The sequence below is a fragment of the Dendrobates tinctorius genome, unplaced genomic scaffold (assembly GCF_039654945.1).
Source record: "Dendrobates tinctorius isolate UK_male_01 unplaced genomic scaffold, ASM3965494v1 ptg000099l, whole genome shotgun sequence".
Classification (NCBI taxonomy): domain Eukaryota; kingdom Metazoa; phylum Chordata; class Amphibia; order Anura; family Dendrobatidae; genus Dendrobates; species Dendrobates tinctorius.
This window is the reverse complement of record NW_027361767.1, coordinates 7380059-7405075: the sequence shown is the minus strand read 5'-3', so window position 1 is coordinate 7405075 and position 25017 is coordinate 7380059. Positions and strand designations below refer to the sequence as shown.

At 45.4% G+C, this 25017-nt stretch overlaps 1 protein-coding gene across 8 annotated transcripts in view; it reads right to left on the bottom strand.

The window, feature by feature from the left end:
• The window catches only part of QTRT1 (queuine tRNA-ribosyltransferase catalytic subunit 1), a 353595-nt gene that overhangs the window by 139357 nt on the left and 189221 nt on the right, over window positions 1-25017 (bottom strand). For all 8 annotated transcript variants that reach the window (XR_012234469.1, XR_012234470.1, XM_073587543.1 and 5 more), the window contains exon 10: window positions 21340-21434. Coding sequence is in view for 6 of the 8 variants with exons in the window: in XM_073587543.1 (XP_073443644.1) it covers window positions 21340-21434 (95 nt within the window). In the remaining 2 variants the exon portion in view is untranslated. The remainder of the gene's footprint in view (window positions 1-21339; window positions 21435-25017) is intronic.

Genomic DNA, 25017 nt, shown 5'->3' with positions numbered 1-25017 from the left:
TCCCTATGTACAAGAATATAACTACTATAATACTGTCCCCTATGTACAAGAATATAACTACTATAATACTGCCCCTATGTACAACAATATAACTACTATAATACTGCTCCCTATGTACAAGAATATAACTACTATAATACTGCCCCTATGTACAAGAATATAACTACTATAATACTGCTCCCTATGTACACTATAACTACTATAATACTGCCCCTATGTACAGGAATATAACTACTATAATACTGCCCCTATCTACAAGAATATAAATAATATAATACTGCCCCTATGTACAAGAATATAACTACTATAATACTGCTCCTATGTACAAGAATATAACTACTATAATACTGCAGCCTGTGTACAAGAATATAACTACTATAATATTGCTCCTATGTACAAGAATATAACTACTATAATACTGCCCCCTATGTACAAGACTATAACTACTATAATACTACCCCATGTACAAGAATATAACTACTATAATACTGCACCCCTGTGTACAAGAATATAACTACTATAATATTGCTCCTATGTACAAGAATATAACTACTATAATACTGCCCTCTATGTACAAGAATATACTATAGTACTGCCCCTATGTACAAGAATATAACTACTATAATACTGCTCCCTATGTACAAGAATATAACTACTATAATACTGCCCCCTATGTACAAGAATATAACTACTATAATACTGCCCCTATGTACAAGAATATAACTACTATAATACTGCCCCCTATATACAACAATATAACTACTATAATACTGCTCCTATGTACAAGAATATAGCTACTATAATACTGCCCCCTATGTACAACAATATAATTACTATAATACTGCCCTATGTACAAGAATATAACTACTATAATACTGCCCCTATGTACAAGAATATAACTACTATAATACTGGTTCCTATGTACAAGAATATAACTACTATAATACTGCCCCTATGTACAAGAATATAACTACTATAATACTGTCCTTATGTATAAGAATATAACTACTATAATACTGCACCCCTGTGTACAAGAATATAACTACTATAATATTGCTCCTATGTACAAGAATATAACTACTATAATACTGCCCCCTATGTACAAGAATATAACTACTATAGTACTGCCGCTATGTACAAGAATATAACTACTATAATACTGCCCCTATGTACAAGAATATAACTACTATAATACTGGTTCCTATGTACAAGAATATAACTACTATAATACTGCCCCCTATGTACAAGAATATAACTACTATAATACTGCCACTATGTACAAGAATATAACTACTATAATATTGCTCCTATGTAGAAGAATATAACTACTATAATACTGCCCCTATGTACAAGAATATAACTACTATAATACTGAGAAAAAATAAGTCCAGCGCTGTAAGTCCATAAAATCCATTTTTCTTTTATTCCATCACTTCCAGTAGTATAAAAGCAATTACGTCATAGTCCAGAACATTAAAATCAAACTACTATAATACTGTCCCCTATGTAGAAGAATGTAACTGCTATAATACTGCCCCCTATGTACAAGAATATAACTACTATAATACTGCCTCTATGTACAAGAATATAACTACTATAATACTGCCCCCTATGTACAAGAATATAACTACTATAATACTGTCCCTATAGACAAGAATATAACTACTATAACACTGCCCCTTATGTACAAGAATATAACTACTATAATACTGCCCCCTATGTACAAGAATATAACTACTATAATACTGTCCCTATAGACAAGAATATAACTGCTATAATACTGCCCCCTATGTACAAGAATATAACTACTATAATAATGCTCCCTATGTACAAGAATATAACTACTATAATACTGCCCCCTATGTACAAGAATATAACTACTATAATACTGCTCCTATGTACAAGAATATAACTACTATAATACTGCCCCCTAAGTACAAGAATATAACTACTATAATACTGCCACCTATGTACAAGAATATAACTACTATAATACTGCTCCTATGTACAAGAATAGAACTACTATAATACTGCCTCCTAGCTGTGAGGTTGTGTGTCTGTGGTTCTCCTCATGTCTGGAGCAAGCCCAGGGAGGGGCCACCCTGGGCGGGGAAGCTCCCCAAGCAAGGCCCTGGCTTCCAGGCCTACACTGGGAGGAAACTCCCAACCTTCTCATGTGGATGGAAATCCCAGAGTTGCCTCTGCTGGAAAAAAACCTCAGAATGGAAGACCCAACAGCATGGAGAAAGATCCTGTGTTGAAGTTCAGCACAGGAAAGAAACAAGAGAAAGTTTTGTCTGTGTGCAAGGATGGTGCAGTTAAACTGTCGGCCAGTCAAGGCAAGCAGTGTCCAGAGCCTGGAAGGAAATCCCAGAAGGCATCTTCCGCTGAGAACCTGAGTGCTGGAGGGCAGGTGGCTGCACAGAAGGTGAGGCAGAGTCCATCACCAGCCTCAGGTGTGCAGCTCACTCCAGGCAGACAGAGACAGACATCTGTGGAGAAGCAAACACTCCAGGAGAACCTTCAGCTGGGACATGTGGTGACCAGCATGGCGAGCTCTGGACGCACGAGGTTGCAGGCTGGTGGCAGCAGTAAAAGTGTTGCGGATGCTGGAGCCACAAAACCAGCGACATTAAAAACCAACGTGTCAACCCCTAAAGCAAGACCCCAGAAGGAGCCACCGCGTGCCCCGGAGCTACAGTTGGCAGAGGAGATACCAGGACTGGTCAGGAGGATGGGTGAGTTGCAGCAGCAGAGGAATCTTCTGCAAATGGAAATTGACTGTATTTACAAGTTGAAGGCTGCGAATCCTGGGGATCACTCTGTATATGACCAGAGACTGAATGCACTGGGGGTAGAACTGGCGACTGTGGTGCGGGACATAGACTGTGTGCTGGCGAGGATGGGGCCCCTGGCAGAGACATATAGGAACCAGGAGCGGTTTAGGTCCTGCGCGCAGGACTCTGCTGGTTCCCGCACAGACATTGTCCCAGGTGGGACCCGGCAGCAGGTACGGCCGGTGCTGCAGCCCGCTAGCTTCTGTTTTAAGGAGGGTCAGATACTGCACCAGCAGCCGCAACTACCTGCGGCAGACCCCAAGCAGGAGCAAGAGGCTCAGATCTCAGCGGTACCACAAGTCCCAGCATGCCCAGCACAACAGCAAGACAGTGGACATGAGACTGCATCTACTGTTGGAGCCCAGGAGAGCACTAATTCTGGGGATATTGATACTGTTCATGTGGGGTTGGGGGCTGAAGGGGGTACAAAGACTGTGGTGGACATTGCGCATCCTGATGACGCTATTGAGGTTGATGATGATGATAATAATGTGCAAAATGTCTGTGATTTCCCCCCTTTGGTTTCCAGCACACAAGGTGCAACAGGCCCCTCCGCTGCAGACCCTCGCCCTGTCAGTCAGCCCAGTGTGGCCCCACAGGTCCCTCCCAGTAATGTTTGGAGCCGCGGCGCTCCATCCTTTACCTCCAGCGCCAATTACACTGGGCAGGCTTTCAAAAGGAGGAATGTGGTGCGGTTCAGGCACAGAGGTGCCAAGGAGGACCTGCCGGACAGGAGGCTGGTGGTCAGGGAGCTTCTGTGCCGCCAGATGGGGTTTGCGCCGGTTAATATCTTGGCGGTCATAAATCTGCCAGACAGACAGGGCTATGATATCAGCTTTAAGCTTATGTCTGATCTGGACAGATTCTGGGCCAATTTCCTCAAGTTCAGGGACGCTGATGGCTGGAATAAGTTCAGCTTCATTCCAATATCTAAGCCGGATACCGCCACGGTTAATATCATCTTTTGGAATGAGGCTGTTCCCCCGCAGGACATTGTGGTGTGGCTCCGGAGGCATTGTGACCTTGTCTCCGACCTCACCAAAAACAGGGATGAGGACGGTATATGGACCGGTGGATGGAAGGTGCTGGTGAAACTGCGCCAGCACAATATCACGGCTCACTTACCCAACTCCTTCTTTATTGGGAGGGAGAAGGGGGTTTGCTTCTACCCTGGGCAGCCACGAAAGTGTTTTAAGTGTGGTAAAGTGGGTCACCTGGCAAACACCTGTACCGTGGTAAAGTGCAGCCTGTGCGGGGAAGTCGGCCACTTAGCGGCAGATTGCCAGAACATCAAGAGCAATCTCTGTGGGGAGATCGGCCACCCTCACAGGGACTGTCCTGATGCCTGGCACAATATATGCAAGCTCCTTCCTGATGAGGAGTTAGTGACAGGGACAGAGGCTCAGGAGGAGGAGGCTTTAATGTCAGGGACAGTACTGACCAGGTCAGAGGTCCACCAGGGGTCCGCTCAGGTAACATCAGAGCAGCTTTGTACAGAGGGGAGCATGGAGGTCGTCCCTCAGGTCCAGCAGCCACATGTAGCCACCTCTTCAGTATCACCATCTCTAGCTGAAGAAAGTGGCTGTTATCAGGTAAAAAGGAAAAAAAAGGACAAGGCCTCCCGTAAACCTGAGGAGGAGTATGTCACTAGCCAGGGTGGCAGGAAAAAAGTCCAGAGTTCGGCAGGTGTGCTGGTCGTGTCCAATAAGTTTGATGTTTTGTCTGAGTCTGATGGGGACTTGGAGGAAGAGATAAAAAGAATAGAGACTGAGTATGACAGGGACGTAGCGGACCATAACCCTACAAAACGGAAGCCCGTACCTGCTGACACTGAGATACAGTCTGACATGGAGACCGGTGGTAGTCAGAACATCTGTGACCCAGACTTATGATGGCGGCTTTTACATCTCTGCTCCTCTGTTGTGGCATTGTGATGGCGGATTTCTCATTAAAAATAACATCCAGTAATGTGAACAGCATTAAGGTGAGGAGGACGAGGCACGCTGTCTATGACCATCTCCGATACCTGGACGCAGATGTCATCTTTCTGCAGGAGACGCGGCTGACGACTCAGGGGCTCATGAGGGAGGCTGAGAGGGAATGGCGGTCTGGTCCCTCTTTTTGGTCACTGGCTGTGGAGCCGTACGCCGGGGTCGCCATTCTGTTCAACACCAGGGATGTGACAGTATATAGGATGACGGAGGTGGTTATGGGAAGGTGTCTGGTCCTGGAAGTCACTGTCCATGGGAGGCGACTTAGGCTTATTAACATCTATGGGCCACAGACGGTGACTGACAGGATACAGTTATTTAATGATGTCAAGCCTTATCTGTTCACCTCTCTTCCAGTGATAATGGCGGGGGACTTTAATGCCATACTGACATCAGGTGACAGCTCTTCAGGTAGAACCGTGACGAGGGATGGTAGGATCTTGAATAACATAGTCCTGCAGGCCGGATTAGGGGATGTCTTTAAACGGGGAGGTCGAAAGCCAAAACTAACCTATTCCTGCTCCAATAGAGGCAGTAGAATAGATCTGGCTTTTGTAAGTCCCATGGAAGTCATTGGTGCCATGAGTGAGAGAGTCGTCCCATACTCAGACCATCTTGCCCTATATTTCTGCCTGGGGGCCACTAAGCGAGCTGATGTTGGTAGGGGGTTATGGAGACTCAATTCCAGCCTCCTCCATGATGTCTCTGTCCAGAGTTGTGTCCACTCCCTTTTGCAGGGTCATCTACAGAGAGTGGACTTCTATGACAACATGGCCGACTGGTGGGAGGACGTCAAGGATGATATCAGATACCTCTTGAAGAGACTGTCAGTTAAGAAGGGCAGGAGTAAGTATAGCCAGTACCTAAGGCTGCGCAAAGAATTGGAGTCACTCTATTCGGAGGGCGGGGGTAACAAAGAGAAGATTGACCGGTTGAAATCTGAGATAAGGCAGTATCAGTACAGCAGGTATACCTCCTTGGTTCTTGAACGGGATTATGGGGTCTTAGGGGCACCTGATCCCTTTGAGAATTGCCGGGAGCGGGTGGCCAATAAATTGGTCGGTCACAGGTCTCATTGACTCCCAGGGTGTATTGCAGGAATCTCGGGAGGGTATCCTGGGGGTTGTGAAATCTTATTATACTGACTTGTTTCAGAGGAAGGCTTTGGATAAACATAAAATGACTCAATTCTTGGAGGCAACTCCAACGCCTGATACTAATGATCTGGACTTTTCTCCTTTGACAGCAGAATTAACGGTGGAGGAGGTTAAGGAGGCTATTGATAAGTTACATCTGAAGAAGGCACCAGGTCCGGATGGTATAACAGCAGAATTTTATAAGAAATTCAGAGACCTCCTGGCTCCAATTCTTGTGGATGTTTACAAAAATTGTCTAGAAAATCACCTGATGCCTCCATCCATGAGAGTGTCCTCATTAATTCTGCTGTCTAAAGGTAAGGAGCCGAGCGACATCAAGAACTGGAGGCCAATTGCCCTCTTGAATGTTGACAGGAAGATTCTGGCGAAGATCCTGTTTTCTAGGTTAGTCTGTTTGTCCCCGGCACTGTTGGTAGGCTCTCAGTTTGGCACAGTAAAAGGGCGGAACATCTCTGGAGCGGTCATCTCGATACGGGAGATGTTTGAGAGATGTAAAGCTCTACGGTGTGGGAGATATGTTGTCAGTCTGGACCAGGCTAAAGCCTTTGACAGAGTTGATCATGATTATCTGTGGGCCACTTTGTCAAAGTACGGTATTCCAGGACAATTTGTGGATTGGCTGAAGACTTTGTACAGAGAGGCGGTGAGCTTTCCTCTGATTAATGGTTGGCAGGGTGGCACTTTTGGAGTTGAGGCGGGGGTGAGACAGGGCTGCCCGCTGAGTCCACTCCTGTATGTTTTTGCCATAGACCCGTTTCTGAGGTCACTGCAAGAGTGTAACTTTTGGGGGGTGCCGGTCCCCCACTGCTTGCCTCTGAAGGTGGTTGCCTACGCGGATGATGTGACGCTGGTGATATCTAATCCTCATGAGGTGCAGATGTTGTCTGCGGCCATCAGAAGTTACTCAGAGGCCTCCGGGTCTCTGGTCAACCTTGAGAAGAGTCAAGCTCTGTGGACATTGCAATCTGACCCAGACTTTGATCTGCCACAGTTTGTTAAGGCCTCCACCCATATTAAGATCTTAGGGGTGAAATTTGGGAGGGAAGATAATGCCAGCCTAAATTGGGAGGAAAAATTGGAGACCGGAAATGCAAAGGTTCAGCGATGGAAGAACTGGAGGCTGACTTACAGAGAAAGGGTTGCTATATTGAAGACGTACCTGGTCCCTGTCTTCTTGTACGTCTCTGTCGTTTTTCCTTTGCCAGAATCCTTCTCGGCGAGGCTCCTCAGCCTGTTCTTCCAGCTCTTGTGGGGGAACAGGATGAACCTGATAAAGAGGGGAATAACGTACCTACGGCGGAGTGAGGGCGGGCTGGATATGTTAAATCCAAGGGTTTTCTTTGACTCCTTGTTTCTGAAAGTAAATTTTGGGAGCATGGATTCAAACAGTAGCTCCCTGTGGGCGAATAGTATCAGGTATTGGATATTGCCTTTTGCGGAATCTTGGGTGCGAGGCGGCAGTCTCAAGAGGAGGAGATGGACAGGTGACCACCTCCCCCAGTATCTGGAATATGGTCTGAAGTGTGTCAGGAAGTGGGGACTGGAGAAGTCTTACATTGAGAGTAATACGAGGAAAGATCTGTGTGCTCATATATGTAGGACTTTCTTCCAGTCTCCACTGGCCCTAAGAGATTGTGCCACCAAGACCCTTCAGGACAGTCTCCGGTTCCTCAACGGGAGGCGACTTCCAGCAAAGTTTTTTGACATTGCTTGGCTGTCGCTACATGGGAAGCTCTTTGTGAGGGGGAACTTAAAATATTTAAGTGTTTCGGATCGGAACTGTCCCCTTGGTTGTCATGGAGCATTTTATTTGTGATTGCTGGGGAGGTAGGGAAATATGGACGGAAGTATCGACCAAGCTGAAAATCCCCAGACTGCTGTCCCTGAATTACCCTGACATTATCTATGGAGTCCCATCCACTGACGGTAACATCGACAGGGGGACAATGTACCTGATCATTACCACCATTAAGTATTACCACTGGCACATGAGAACCCGAGTGTCTCTCCACAGCGAGCCCTTCCATCCCATCACCGTAGCCACAAAGATACTGTCCGAGCTCAGATGGATAAGAGCGTTAGAGATAAAGAAAAGTCAGAGTAATGAGAAACTATGGAGGAATGTGTCCGTGGGATAATAACATGATCGTGTTACTAAAAGTGTTTATTTCATATTCTTCCTTCCACAGGAGTGAACTCTAAGTTACCTTTATTCCTAATGTATAAATTTAGTTCTGTAATTATTGTCTGATGCATTCATGAGAATTTGTTTTGTATTAAGGAAGAATTCTGTTTATTTTAATTGTATTTGTTGGTTTTATACAATAAAAATTGCCCCTTATGTACAAGAATATAACTACTATAATACTGCTCCCTAAGTACAAGACAATAACTACTATAATACTGCCCCTCTGTACAAGAATATAACTACTATAATACTGCACCCTATGTACAAGAATATAGCTACTATAATACTGCTCCCTATGTACAAGAATATAACTATTATAATACTGCCCCTATGTTCAAGAATATAACTACTATAATACTGCCCGTATGTACAAGAATATACAGTAACTACTATAATACTGCCTCCTATATACAAGAATATAACTACTGTAATGCTGCCCCTATGTGCAAGAATATAACTACTATAATACTGCCCCCTATGTACAAGAATATAACTACTATAATACTGCCCCCTATGTACAAGAATATAGCTACTATAATACTGCACTATATGTACAAGAATATAACTACTATAATACTGCCCCCTATGTACAAGAATATAACTATCATAATACTGCCCCTATGTAATAGAATATAACTACTATAATACTGCATCTATGTACAAGAATATAAGTAGTATAATACTGCCTCCTATGTACAAGAATATAAGTAGTATAATACTGCCTCCTATGTACAAGAATATAAGTAGTATAATACTGCCTCCTATGTACAAGAATATAACTACTATAATACTGCCCCCTATGTACAAGAATATAACTACTATAAGGCTACTTTCAGACTTCAGATTTTTAAATCCGGCGGGCTGCGGCAAAAAGTTGTCAAACCTGATCCGGTAGAAGCCGCAGCCCGCCTGATCATCTGTTGAGGCCGGAGACGGTGCAGGAGAGGGAGAGGGCGAGAGAGACTTCGGGCATGCGCAGTGGAAAAAAGCGGTCCGGCGCTGTCAAAAAACGTTGCAGGGAACGTTTTTTGCAGACGCCGGACAGGCATTTTTTGCCATTTCCGGCAAAAGCCGGACACGCCGCATGGCCATCAGGCGCAATGCGGCGATAATGCTAGTCTATGGGGGAAAAGCCTGATCCGGTGGCAACCTGTGCCGGATCCGGCTTTTACATTTTTCGCCGCATCGTGCCTGATGCTTCCAAACTGAAGTCTGAAAGTAGCCTAATACTGCCTCCTAGCTGTGAGGATGTGTGTTTGTAGCTCTCCTGATGTCTGGAGCAAACCCAGGGGGAGGCCTCCCTGGGCGGGGTAACTCCCCAAGCAAGGCCCAGGCTTCCAGGCCTACACTGGGAAGTAACGCTCAAGCTGTGTCTAAGGCTGTGTGCACACGCTGCGGATTTTGCTGCGGTTCCGCAGCGGTTTTGGCCGCTGCGGACCCGCAGCAGTTTCTGCTGCAGTGTACAGTACCATGATTCCCTATGGGAATCAAAAACCGCAATGCAGACGGTGCGGAATTTTCCGCGCGGATTATCTGCGGTTTTCAATCCGCAGAAAGAATTGACATGTCAATGAAAGTGCGTAAAGTAACGGAACAAGGAATAGCCATGGCTGTGGGTAAGAAAGTTCCAGTTAAGCAGTCGGCCAGCCAAGGCAAGCAGAGTGAAGGACAACGAGGAGAAATCCAGAAGAAATCTACTGGTGAGAAGCTGAATGGAGGAAAGCAGCCTGCAGCTCAGGAGGTGCCATCACCAACTTCAGGTGTGCAGCTGACTCCCAGCAGGCAGAGGAGAACCTCACTGGAGAGACAGACACTCCAGGAGAACCTGCAGCAGAAGTATGTGGTGGCCAGCATGGCGAGCTCTGGGCGCACAAGGTCGCAGTCAGGTGGCAGCAGTAAAAGTGCTGTGGAGCCTGGAACCACGAAACCAGCGGTGGTGAATCCAGGGACTTTGCTGAAAGCAGGATCCCAGGAGGAGACGCCATGTGCACCTGAGCTTCAGGTCACAGAGGAGATCCCAGGACTTGTCAAAAGGCTCGGTGAGTTACAGCAGCACAAAGACTTGCTGCAGAAACAAATAGACATGGGCTATAATGTAAAAGCTGCTAATCCTGGTGGAGATCACACCTTTTATGATCAGACTCTGAACACACTTGATATACAGCTGGCAAAAGTGGTGACGGACATGGACTGCGTCCTAGAGAAGATGGGGCCCCTGGCAGAGACTTATAGGAACCAGGAACTGTTTATGTCACACAAGCAGGACTCTGCAGGTTCCAGCTCAGACATTGTCCCAAGTGAGCCCCAGAAGCCGGTGCGGCCAGTTCTGCAGCCTGCAAGTTTCTGCTTCCAAAAGGGTCAAATACTGCAGCCGCAGCAGCCTGTGGCAGACCCCAAGCAGCAGCATGTTATGCATATTCCAGCAGGTGTACTACAAGTCTCAGAATGCCCAGCACAGCAGCCTGCAGCAGATCCCAAGCAGCAGCATGGACTGCACTTTCCAGCAGAGGGACTACAAGTCTCAGAATGCCAAGCACAACAGTTGGGCAGTGGACATGTGCCAGTAGTTACTGATGGTGCCCAGCAGGGCTCTGTTGCTGGGGATAACCGTGCTGTATCTGAGGGGTCGGGGGCTTGGGGGAGCACAGTATCTTTGGTGGACACTGCACAGTCTGATAATGACATTGATGCTGATGATAACAATGTGTTTGATAATATCTGTGATTTCCCCCTTTTAATTTCGAGCACACAAGGTGTGGCTGCCCCTCCTGCTGCAGACCTTCACCCCGTCAGTCAACCCAATGTGACCCTGCACGGTCCCCCCAGTAATGCCTGGAGTCGTGGTGCTCCGTCCTTTACCTCTGGTACCAATTATACAGGCCAGGCGTTTAAACGGAGAAACGTCGTGCGTTTCCGGCACAGTGGTGCCAAGGAGGATCTGCCAGACAGGAGGTTTGTCGTCAGGGAGCTCTTGTGCCACCAGATGGGGTTTGTGCCAGTCAGCATCCTGGCAGTGATTAATCTTCCAGACAGGCAGGGCTATGATGTCAGCTTTAAGCTCATGTCTGATCTGGACAGATTCTGGTCTAGTTTCCCCAAGTTTAGAGACACGGAGGGCTGGAGTAAGTTCAGCTTTATTCCTATCTCTAAGCCAGATACTGTCACCGTAAATGTCATCTTCTGGAATGAGTCTGTTCCCCCGCAGGACATTGTGGTGTGGCTCCGGAGGCATTGTGACCTGGTCTCTGACCTCACCAAAAGCAGAGACAGTGATGGTATCTGGACGGGAGGGTGGCGGGTTTTGGTGAAACTGCGCCAATGCAATAACATCACTGCCCATTTACCCAACTCCTTCTTTATTGGGAGGGAGAGGGGGGTGTGTTTCTATCCAGGGCAGCCTCGTAAGTGCTTTAAATGTGGCAAGGCAGGTCACCTGGCAAATACCTGTACTGTGGTGAAGTGCAGCCTGTGTGGGGAGGTCGGCCATCTAGCTGCAGACTGCCAGAACATCAGGTGCAACCTCTGTGGTAAGATCGGTCATCCTCACAGGGACTGTCCAGACGCCTGGCACAATATCTGTAAGGACTTTCCTGACGAGGACTTGGTGGCAGGGGCAGAGATTCTGGAGGAGGCAGCTTTACTGTCTGAGGAAATACTGACCAGACCAGAGGTCCACCAGGGGTCTACTCCGCTAACACCAGAGCAGCAGGGTTCAGAGAGAGAACAGGGGAGTATGGAGGTTGTTCCTCAGGGGCAGCAGTCACAAGAAGGCATTACTTCAGTGCTACCATCTGTGTCTGAAGAGTATAGCAATAATCAGAAAAGGAAGAAAAAGGACAAGGCCTCCCGTAAACCTGAGGAGTATGACACTGGCCAAGGAGCCGGGAAGAAATTCCAGAGATCTGCGGGTGTAATGGTCGTATCTAACAGGTTTGATGTTCTGTCTGAGTCTAATGGCGATTTTGAAGATGACCTTAAAAGAATTGACGCAGAGTGTGATAGGGACATAGAGGACTGTCCTCCGCCAAAGCGGAAGCCCTTACCTGAGGGCACTCGGGTAGAGTCTGAGATGGAGACCGGTGGTGAACAGAATAACTCCGACTCAGATCTGTGACGCTCTCAACCAGATAATGTCTGAACTCAGATAGGGAAAATCATTAGGAGAAATTAGGAAATGTTAAGATAGTGACGGATGAGTCACTGGGTAGGAACATGATGAGCTCTGTTTGCAAAGTGTTGTGTTTTTTTTTTTTTTTTTCTCCCCGCAAACTAGGAGTATGGACTCTAAGTTAATTTGATGCATAATCTGGATATGTAATGAATGTATGTACAATCCAAGTGAATTTAGTTTTGTATTATTGGAGGAATGTTGTTAAATTTATTTGTATTTGTTTGGTTTTTACAATAAAAATTGCCCCCTATGTACAAGAATATAGCTACTATAATACTGCACTATATGTACAAGAATATAACTATTATAATACTGCCCCTATGTAATAGGAGCAGTATTATAGTAGTTATATTCTATTACATAGGAGGCAGTATTATACTACTTATATTCTTGTACATATGAGGCAGTATTATACTACTTATATTCTTGTACATAGGAGCAGTATTATAGTAGTTATATTCTATGTACAAGAATATAACTACTATAATACCGCCCCCTATGTACAAGAATATAACTACTATAATACTGCCCCCTATGTACAAGAATATAACTACTATAATACTGCCCCCTTTTTACAAGAATATAACTACTATAATACTGTCCCCTCTGTACAAGAATATAACTACTATAATACTGCCCCCTATGTACAAGAATATAGCTACTATAATACTGCACTATATGTACAAGAATATAACTATTATAATACTGCCCCTATGTAATAGCAGTATTATAGTAGTTATATTCTTGTACATAGGAGGCAGTATTATACTACTTATATTCTTGTACATAGGAGCAGTATTATAGTAGTTATATTCTATGTACAAGAATATAACTACTATAATACTGTCCCCTATGTGCAAGAATATAACTACTATAATACTGCTCCTATGTACAAGAATATAACTACTATAATACTGTCCCCTATGGGCAAGAATATAACTACTATAATACTGCCCCCTATGTACAAGAATATAACTATTATAATACTGCCCCCTATGTACAAGACTATAACTACTATAATACTGCCCCTATGTACAAGAATATAACTACTATAATACTGTCCTATGTACAAGAATATATCTACTATAATACTGCTCCTATATACAAGAATATAACTACTCTAATACTGTCCCCTATGTAATAGAATATAACTACTATAATACTGCCCCTATGTACAAGAATATAACTACTATAATACTGCCTCCTAACTGTGAGGTTGTGTGTCTGTGGTTCTCCTCATGTCTGGAGCAAGCCCAGGGAGGGGCCACCCTGGGCGGGGAAGCTCCCCAAGCAAGGCCCTGGCTTCCAGGCCTACACTGGGAGGAAACTACCAACCTTCTCATGTGGATGGAAATCCCAGAGTTGCCTCTGGGGAAAATAAACCTCAGAATGGAAGACCCAGCAGCATGGAGAAAGACCATGTGTTGAAGTTAGCACAGGAAAGAAACAAGAGAAAGCTTTGTCTGTGTGCAAGGATGTTGCAGTTAAACAGTCGGCCAGTCAAGGCAAACAGTGTCCAGAGCCTGGAAGGAAATCCCAGAAGGCATCTTCTGCTGAGACCCTGAGTGCTGGAGGGCAGGTGGCTGCACAGAAGGTGAAGCAGAGTCCATCACCAGCTTCAGGTGTGCAGCTCACTCCAGGCAGACAGAGACGGACATCTCTGGAGAAGCAAACACTCCAGGAGAACCTTCAGCTGAGACATGTGGTGACCAGCATGGCGAGCATTGGACGCATGAGATTGCAGGCTGGTGGCAGCGGTAAAAGTGTTGCGGAGGCTGGAGCCACAAAACCAGCAACATTAAAAACCAAAGTGTCAACCCCTAAAGCAAGACCCCAGAAGGAGCTGCCACGTTCCCCGGAGCTACAGCTGACAGAGGAGATACCAGGACTGGTCAGAAGGTTTGGTGAGTTGCAGCAGCAGAGGAATCTTCTGCAAATAGAAATTGACTGCATTCACAAGGTGAAGGCTGCTAATCCAGGGGATCACTCTGCATATGACGAGAGACTGAATGCACTGGGAGTAGAGCTGGCGACTGTGGTGGGGGACATGGACTGTGTGCTGGCGAAGATGGGGCCCCTGGCAGAGACATATAGGAACCAGGAGCGGTTTAGGTCCTACACGCAGGACTCTGCTGGCTCCCGCACAGACATTGTCCCAGGGGGGACCCGGCAGCAGGTACGGCCGGTACTGCAGCCCGCTAGCTTCTGTTTTAAGGAGGGTCAGATACTACACCAGCAGCCGCAACTACCTGCGCCAGACCCCAAGCAGGAGCAAGAGGCTCAGATCCCAGTGGTACCACAAGTCCCAGCATACCCGGCACAACAGCAAGACAGTGGACATGAGACTACATCTACTGTTGGTGTCCAGGAGAGCACTAATTCTGGGGATATTGATACTGTTCATGTGGGGTTAGGGGCTGAAGGGGGTACAGAGTCTGTGGTGGACATTGCGCATCCTGATGATGCTATTGAGATTGATGATGATAATAATGTGCAAAATGTCTGTGATTTTCCCCCCTTTGGTTTCCAGCACACAAGGTGCAACAGGCCCCTTCGCTGCAGACCCTCGCCCTGTCAGTCAGCCCAGTGCGGCCCCACAGGTCCCTCCCAGTAATGTTTGGAGCCGCGGCGCTCCGTCCTTTACCTCCGGCGCCAATTACACCGGGCAGGCTTTCAAAAGGAGGAATGTGGTGCGGTTCAGGCACAGAGGTGCCAAGGAGGACCTGCCGGACAGGAGGCTGGTGGTCAGGGAGCTCCTGTGCCGCCAGATGGGGTTTGTGCCGGTTAATATCTTGGCGGTCATCAATCTGCCAGACATACAGGGCTATGACATCAGTTTTAAGCTCATGTCTGATCTGGACAGATTCTGAGCCAATTTCCCTAAGTTCAGGGACGCTGATGGCTGGAATATGTTCAGCTTCATTCCAATATCTAAGCCAGATACCGCCACGGTTAATATCTTTTGGAATGAGGCTGTTCCCCCGCAGGACATTGTGGTGTGGCTCCGGAGGCATTGTGACCTTGTCTCCGACCTCACCAAAAACAGGGATGAGGACGGTATATGGACCGGTGGATGGAAGGTGCTGGTGGAATTGCGCCAGCACAACAATATCACAGCTCACTTACCCAACTCCTTCTTTATCGGGAGGGTGAAGGGGGTTTGCTTCTACCCTGGGCAGCCACGAAAGTGTTTTAAGTGTGGTAAAGTGGGTCACCTGGCAAACACCTGTACCGTGGTAAAGTGCAGCCTGTGCGGGGAAGTCAGCCACTTAGTGGCAGATTGCCAGAACATCAAGTGCAACCTCTGTGGGGAGATCGGCCACCCTCACAGGGACTGTCCAGATGCCTGGCACAATATATGAAAGCTCCTTCCTGATGAGGAGTTAGTGACAGGGACAGAGGCTCAGGAGGAGGAGGCTTTAATGTCAGGGACAGTACTGACCAGGTCAGAGGTCCACCAGGGGTCCGCTCAGGTAACATCAGATCAGCTTTGCACAGAGGGTACAGAGGGGAGCATGGAGGTCGTCCCTCAGGTCCAGCAGCCACATGTAGCCACCACTTCAGTATCACCATCTCTAGCTGAAGAAAGTGGCTGTTATCAGGTAAAAAGGAAAAAAAAAGGACAAGGCCTCCCGCAAACCTGAGGAGGAGTATGTCACTAGCCAGCGTGGCAGGAAAAAAGTCCAGAGTTCGACAGGTGTGATTGTCGTGTCCAATAAGTTTGATGTTTTGTCTGAGTCTGATGGGGACTTGGAGGAAGAGATAAAACGAATAGAGACTGAGTATGACAGGGACGTAGCGGACCATCCCCCTACAAAACGGAAGCCCGTACCTGCTGACACTGAGATACAGTCTGACATGGAGACCGGTGGTAGTCAGTACATCTGTGATCCAGACTTATGATGGCGGCTTTTACATCTCTGCTCCTCTGTTGTGGCATTGTGATGGCGGATTTCTCATTAAAAATAACATCCAGTAATGTGAACAGCATTAAGGTGAGGAGGACGAGGCACGCTGTCTATGACCATCTCCGATACCTGGACGCAGATGTCCTCTTTCTGCAGGAGACGCGGCTGACGACTCAGGGGCTCATGAGGGAGGCTGAGAGGGAATGGCGGTCTGGTCCCTCTTTTTGGTCACTGGCTGTGGAGCCGTACGCCGGGGTCGCCATTCTGTTCAACACCAGGGATGTGACAGTACATAGGATGACAGAGGTGGTTATGGGAAGGTGTCTGGTCCTGGAAGTCACTGTCTATGAAAGGCGACTCCGGCTTATTAACATCTATGGGCCACAGGCGGTGACTGACAGGATACAGTTATTTAATGATGTCAAGCCTTATCTGTTCACCTCTCTTCCAGTGATAATGGCAGGGGACTTTAATGCCATACCGACATCAGGTGACAGCTCCTCAGGTAGGACCGTGACGAGGGATGGTAGGATCTTGAACAACATAGTCCCACAGGCCGGATTAGGTGACGTCTTTAAACGGGGAGGTCGAAAGCCAAAATTAACCTATTGCTGCTCCAATAGAGGCAGTAGAATAGATCTGGCTTTTGTAAGTCCCATGGAAGTCATTGGTGCCATGAGTGAGAGAGTCGTCCCATACGCAGACCATCTTGCCTATATTTCTGCCTGGGGGCCGCTAAGCGAGCTGATGTTGGTAGGGGGTTATGGAGACTCAATTCCAGCCTCCTCCATGATGTCTCTGTCCAGAGTTGTGTCTACTCCCTTTTGCAGGGTCATCTACAGAGAGTGGACTTCTATGACAACATGGCCGACTGGTGGGAAGATGTCAAGGATGATATCAGATGCCTCTTGAAGAGACTGTCAGTTAAGAAAGGCAGGAGTAAGTACAGCCAGTACCTAAGGCTGCGCAAAGAATTGGAGTCACTCTATTCGGAGGGCCGAGGTAACAAAGAGAAGAGCGACCGGCTGAAATCTGAGATAAGGCAGTATCAGTACAGCAGGTATACCTCCTTGGTTCTTGAACGGGATTATGGGGTCTTGGGAGCACCTGATTCCTTTGAGAATTGCCGGGAGCGGGTGGCCAATAAATCGGTCACAGGTCTCATTGACTCCTAGGGTGTATTGCAGGAATCTCGGGAGGGTATCCTTGGGGTTGTGAAATCTTATTATACTGACTTGTTTCAGAGGAAGGCTTTGGATAAACGTAAAATGACTCAATTCTTGGAGGCAACTCCAACGCCTGATACTAATGATCTGGACTTTTCTCCTTTGACAGCAGAATTAACGGTGGAGGAGGTTAAGGAGGCCATTGATAAGTTACATCTGAAGAAGGCACCAGGTCCGGATGGTATAACAGCAGAATTTTATAAGAAATGCCCTCTTGAATGTTGACAGGAAGATTCTGGCAAAGATCCTGTTTTCTAGGTTAGTCTGTTTGTCCTCGGCACTGTTGGTAGGCTCTCAGTTTGGCACGGTAAAAGGGCGGAACATCTCTGGAGCGGTCATCTCGATACGGGAGATGTTTGAGAGATGTAAAGCTCTGCAGTGTGGGAGATATGTTGTCAGTCTGGACCAGGCTAAAGCCTTTGACAGAGTTGATCATGATTATCTGTGGGCCACTTTGTCAAAGTACGGTATTCCAGGACAATTTGTGGATTGACGAAGACTTTGTACAGAGAGGCGGTGAGTTTTCCTCTGATTAATGGTTGGCAGGGTGGCACTTTTGGAGTTGAGGCGGGGGTGAGACAGGGCTGCCCGCTGAGTCCACTCCTGCATGTTTTTGCCATATACCAGTTTTTGAGGTCACTGCAGGAGTGTAACTTTTGGGGGATGCCGATCCCCCACTGCTTGCCTCTGAAAGTGGTTGCCTACGCGGATGATGTGATGCTGGTGATATCTAATCCTCATGAGGTGTGGATATTGTCCGCGGCCATCAGAAGTTACTCAGAAGTTACTCAGGGGCCACCGGGTCTCTGGTCAACCTTGAGAAGAGTCAAGCTCTGTGGACACTGCAATCTGACCCAGACTTTGATCTTCCGCAGTTTGTTAAGGGCTCCACCCATATTAAGATCTTAGGGGTTAAATTTGGGAGGGAAGATAATTCCAGCCTAAATTGGGAGGAAAACTTGGAGACCGGAAATGCAAAGGTTCAGCGATGGAAGAACTGGAGGCTGACTTACAGAGAAAGGGTTGCTATGTTGAAGACATACCTGGTCTCCGTTTTCTTGTATGTCTCTGTCGTTTTTCCTTTGCCAGAATCCTTCTCGGCGAGGCTCCTCAGCCTGTTCTTCCAGCTCTTGTGGGGGAACAGGATGAACCTGATAAAGTGGGGTATAACGTACCTACAGCGGAGTGAGGGCGGGCTGGATATGTTAAATCCAAGGGTTTTTTTTGACTCCTTGTTTCTGAAAGTAAATTTTGGGAACATCGATTCAAACAGTAGCTCCCTGGGGGCGAATAGTATCAAGTATTGGATATTGCCTTTTGCAGAATCTTGGGTGCGAGGTGGCAGTCTCAAGAGGAGGAGATGGACATGTGACCACCTCCCCCAGTATCTGGAATATGGTCTGAAGTGTATCAGGAAGTGAGGACTGGAGAAGTCTTACATTGAGAGTAATACGAGGAAAGATCTGTGTGCTCATATATGTAGGACTTTCTTCTACTCTCCACTGGCCCTAAGGGATTGTGCCACCAGGACTCTTCAGGACAGTCTCCGATTCCTCAACGGGAGGCGACTTCCGGCAAAGTTTTTTGACATTGCTTGGCTGTAGCTACATAGGAAGCTCTTTGTGAAGGGGAACTTAAAATATTTAAGTGTTTCGGATCGGAACTGTCCCCTTGGTTGTCAGCAGGAGGAAACCATGGAGCATTTTATTTGTGATTGCTGGGGAGGTAGGGAAATATGGACAGAAGTATCAACCAAGCTGAAAATCCCCTGAATTACCCTGACATTATCTATGGTATCCCATCCACTGATGGTAATATCGACAGGGGGACAATGTACCTGATCATTACCACCATTAAATATTACCACTGGCACATGAGAACCCGAGTGTCCCTCCACAGCGAGCCCTTCCATCCCATCACCGCAGCCACAAAGATACTGTCCGAGCTCAGATGGATAAGAGCGTTAGAGATAAAGAAAAGTCAGAGTAATGAGAAACTATGGAGGAATGTGACTGTGGGATAATAACATGATCGTGTTACTAAAAGTGTTTATTTCATATTCTTCCTTCCACAGGAGTGAACTCTAAGTTACCTTTATTCCTAATGTATTAATTTAGTTATATAATTATTGTTTGATGCATTCATGAGAATTTATGTTTTGTATTAAGGAAGAATTCTGTTTATTTTAATTGTATTTGTGGGTTTTATACAATAAAAATTGCCCCTTATGTACAAGAATATTACTATTATAATACTGCCCCCTATGTACAAGAATATAACTACTATAATACTGCTCTTATGTACAAGAATATAACTACTATAATACTGCTCTTATGTACAAGAATATAACTACTATAATACTGCCACTATGTACAAGAATATAACTACTATAATACTGCCCCTATGTACAAGAATATAACTACTATAATACTGCTCCCTATGTACAAGACTATAACTACTATAATACTGCCCCTATGTACAAGAATATAACTACTATAATACTGCCCCCTATGTACAAGAATATAACTACTATAATACTGCCCCCTATGTACAAGAATATAACTACTATAATACTGCCCCGTATGTACATGAATATAACTATTATAATACTGCCCCTATGTACAAGAATATAACTACTATAATACTGCTCTTATGTACAACAATATAACTACAATAATACTGTCCCCTATGTACAAGAATATAACTACTATAATACTGCCCCCTATGTACAAGAATATAACTACTATAATACTGCCCCCTATGTACAAGAATATAACTACTATAATACTGCCCCTATGTACAAGAATATAACTACTATAATACTGCCCCCTATGTACAAGAATATAACTACTATAATACTGCCCCCTATGTACAAGAATATAACTACTATAATACTGCCCCTGTGTACAAAAATATAACTACTATAATACTGCCCCCTATGTACATGAATATAACTACTATAATACTGCCCCCTATGTACAAGAATATAACTACTATAATACTGCCCCCTATGTACAAGAATATAACTACTATAATACTGCCCCTATGTACAAGAATATAACTACTATAATACTGCCCCTATTTACAAGAATATAACTACTATAATACTGCCCCTGTGTGCAAGAATATAACTACTATAATACTGCCCCTGTGTGCAAGAATATAACTACTACGGTATAATACTGCCCCTATGTACAAGAATATAACTACTATAATACAGCTCCCTATGTACAAGAATATAACTACTACAATACTGCTCCCTATATACAAGAATATAACTACTATAATACTGCCCCCTATGTACAAGAATATAACTACTACAATACTGCCCCCTATGTCCAAGAATATAACTACTACAATACTGCCCCCTATGTCCAAGAATATAACTACTACAATACTGCCCCCTATGTCCAAGAATATAACTACTATAATACTGCCCCCTATGTACAAGAATATAACTACTACAATACTGCCCCCTATGTCCAAGAATATAACTACTATAATATTGCTCCCTATATACAAGAATATAACTACTACAATACTGCCCTCTATGTCCAAGAATATAACTACTATAATACTGCCCCCTATGTACAAGAATATAACTACTATAATACAGCTCCCTATGTACAAGAATATAACTACTATAATACTGCTCCTATGTACAAGAATATAACTACTATAATACAGCTCCCTATGTACAAGAATATAACTACTATAATACTGCTCCTATGTACAAGAATATAACTACTATAATACAGCTCCCTATGTACAAGAATATAACTACTATAATACTACTCTCTTTGTATAAAAATACAGATTGGAACAGGTTGAGGGATTTTTATAGAACGTCGTTGCACATACCAAGTAAACATGAGGCAGACCAGAGTACAAATGAGGATGAACACCTGGTTGAACATGGCGGAGTGCGTCCTCTGGATTGCTCGATGCAAGTCATTCTACAAAAAAAGGAAAAAAGGCGTCCATTAGTGAGTGATGAGAGATGGAGGAGCGCCTTCTGTCTTCCCACCTCCTATCTGTTTTCTTCTCTTCTGATTTTTAGCTCTAAGCCATTGGGTCACAGCTATGCTCATTCACTTCCCGTTAGATCGCAGGCTTGTAGCTGCGTCTCTGCTCCTCTATACTTTATACTGCAGTTCTGCTTTACCAGATTGGCTGCTATGTATAAACACAAGCTCCTGGGCAATATGATATTTGTCATTTATTTGCTACACATATGCTATAGGGAATTTATTTTGCTGAAAAGTCATCACCCCTATAAGCGGAGACTCCCTTTAACGCTGCAGTATTGTCTGACATTTATTAAAAGTTGTGATTCCCACGCGGTAAGTTTTAGCATTTCTGATATAAATAGATAGTGTGGCGCTTCGGTAATATTCTCAGTGTCTGTGCGGACGCTCGCAGCCATTACTCCGCGCTGACTTCTCCTTGCAGCTGATTTAGATTCCTAGTTAGAAGCGGGTGCTGGGGGAGCGAGCGGCGGGCGAGCGGGGGGCGATTTCACAGCTACAGAGGTGTTATCCAGCAGCCGCTCATTAGTTTGTACATTCGTTGCTGGAAGCGCAGAAGATATTTCTGCAGTTCTCATTCATGGAGCTATTTTTTCTTGTGCGGTGGGAGCGGCCGCCTGTGCCTTATAGACAAGGGCGACTTCAGGCTCATAAATTGCGTTAATTCTCAGCCCCCCCAAGTGCAGTAACCACACACATAGACACGTGCATGCTTACAGTATACAGTGCCTTGAAAAAGTATTCATACCATTTTTATTCAGCCCCCCTGAGTCAATACTTTGTAGGACCACCTTTTGATGCAATTACTACTGCAAGTCTTCTGGGGTCTCGCTCTACCAGCTTTCAACACTCAGAGGTGACATTTTGCCCCTTCTTCTTTCCACACTCACTCTCACTGTGATCAGCAAGTTTCACGTCTTGCCAAAGATTATCAATGGGATTTAGGTCTTGACTGTGACCAGCCGTTCACACACATGAATATGCTTTCATCTAAACCAGAATGTTTAGGGTTATTGTCCCACTGGAAGGTGAACCCACGCCCCTGTCTCAAGTTTTGTTTTTTTTGCAGCATCTAACAGGTTTTATTCCAGGATTGCTCTGTATTTAGCATCTTCCCATCAACTCTGACCAGCTTCCCTGCCCCTGCTGAAGAAAAGCATCCTCACAGTATGATGCTGCCACCACCATGTGTGACGGTGGGGATGGTGTTTTCAGAGTGACGTGCCACATTAGTTTTCCAGTACACCTAACATTTTCCAGTTAGCCCAAAAAATTCTACTTTGGTCTCATCTGACCAGAGCACTTTCTTCCAAATGTTAACTGTGTCCTCTACATGGTTTTTTGCATCTTGCAAACAGGACTTCTAATGGCTTGCTTTCAAAAATGGCTTTGTTCTTGCCATTCTTCCAGATTTGTGGAGCATACAACTAATAGATGTCCTGTGGACAAATTCTGCCACCCGAGCGGTGGATCTCTGCAGCTCTACCAGTGATCATGGGCCTTTTCAGAAAGAGAAGAAAAGTTCCAGCTTCTGGTAAAATTTCAAAAAAATAATTTTTATTCCATCAAAATAGATTAAAATGGGAGCAAGCTTGATAAAGAACAACCATGTTCGAAACACATTGCTTGCTGACCATCCTGTCCACTACTTTTAATCTATTTTGATGTAATAAAAATCAATTTTTGAAATTTTACCAGAAGCTGGAACTTTTCTTCTCTTTCTACATCTGCCAACACGAGTGGTCGGCTCGTGGTTCTGGGCACGCTGGACTTCATCGCACTTAAGCAATGAGCTGGCATCATCCTCTTTCTGTTTCTGCACCATGGCACTTTTGACTGCTTCTCTCATTTGTGCTCTCTTTGCTTGGAATGTCATTTTAGGTGGACGGACATGTCTTCGTGGGTTTGCAGTTGTGACATACTCCTCAAATTTTTGGATGATGGAGTGAGCAGTGCTCCGTGAGATGTTCAGAGCTTGGGCTATTTTTTTATAACCTAACCCTGATTTACTCTTTTCCACAACTTTATCCCTGACCTGTCTGGTGTGTTCCTTGGTTTTCATGATGTCGTTTGATCCCTAATGTTCGTTAAAAAATCTGAGGTCTTCACAGGACAGCTGTAGTTATACTGAGAAGAAATTACACACAGGTGGATTTAATTTACTAATTATGTGACTTCTGGGGGCAACTGGTCCCTCAGGATTTTATTTAGGGGTATAGACTACAGGGGCTGGATACAAATGCACGTCACAAGTTTAAGATTTATATTCTTAAAATATTTAGAAAACCCTGAATCCTTTGCACTTCACAATTACTTGCTACTTTATGTTGGTATCACATAAAATCCCATTAAAATACATTTATGTTTGTTGGTGTAACAGGAAAAATGTGGAAAAGTTCACAGGGTATGAATATTTTTCAAGGCATTATGTATGCAGACTAACATATTTGGAGTCATGCTCATCACTGTACAAACGTATAAGCACGAATATTCTCACTCACATTACGCACAGATGACCCAGTAGTAAGATTTGGATCAGTGCATGTGCATGCCAAATATGTCTTCTCCGTGCATGCTCCAATTTTTAAGGTCAAACTGTACATCAATTTACACCCCAGGGGCCACTCAAGAAAGGTTGTACAGGACACTTAGATGGTCTGGATCCACCCATTGGAGACTTGGGCTTTACTTTGCATATGACACAGACATTTTTTTAAATACTTTAAATAAAACTGAGTAATAGATATAACAATAGACCAGTCCTACAGACAGGTCCAGTCTGTGGGAAGGGAATAGACCAGTCCTATTGACAGGTCCAGTCTGTGGGAAGGGAATAGACCAATCCTGCTGACAGGTCCAGTCTGTGGGAAGGGAATAGACCAGTCCTGCTGTCAGTTCCAGTCTGTGGGAAGGGAATAGACCAGTCCTGCTGTCAGTTCCAGTCTGTGGGAAGGTAATAGACCAGTCCTACTGACAGGTCCACTCTGTGGGAAGGGAATAGACCAGTCCTACTGACAGGTCCAGTCTGTGGGAAGGGAATAGACCAGTCCTACTGACAGGTCCACTCTGTGGGAAGGGAATAGACCAGTCCTACTGACAGGTCCTGTCTGTGGGAAGGGACTAGACCAGTGCTGCTGACAGGTCCAGTCTGTGGGAAGGGAATAGGTCAGTCGTGCTGACAGGTCCAGTCTGTGCGAAGGGAATATACCAGTCCTACTGACAGGTCCACTCTGTGGGAAGGGAATAGACCAGTCCTACTGACAGGTCCAGTCTGTGGGAAGGGACTAGACCAGTGCTGCTGACAGGTCCAGTCTGAGGGAAGGGAATAGATCAGTCGTGCTGACAGGTCCAGTCTGTGCGAAGGGAATATACCAGTCGTACTGACAGGTCTGGTCTGTGGGAAGGGAATAGACCAGTCATGCTGACAGGTCCAGTCTGTGGGAACGAAATAGAGCAGTCCTGCTGACAAATCCAGTCTTTGGGTAGGGAATAGACCAGCCCTGCTAACAGG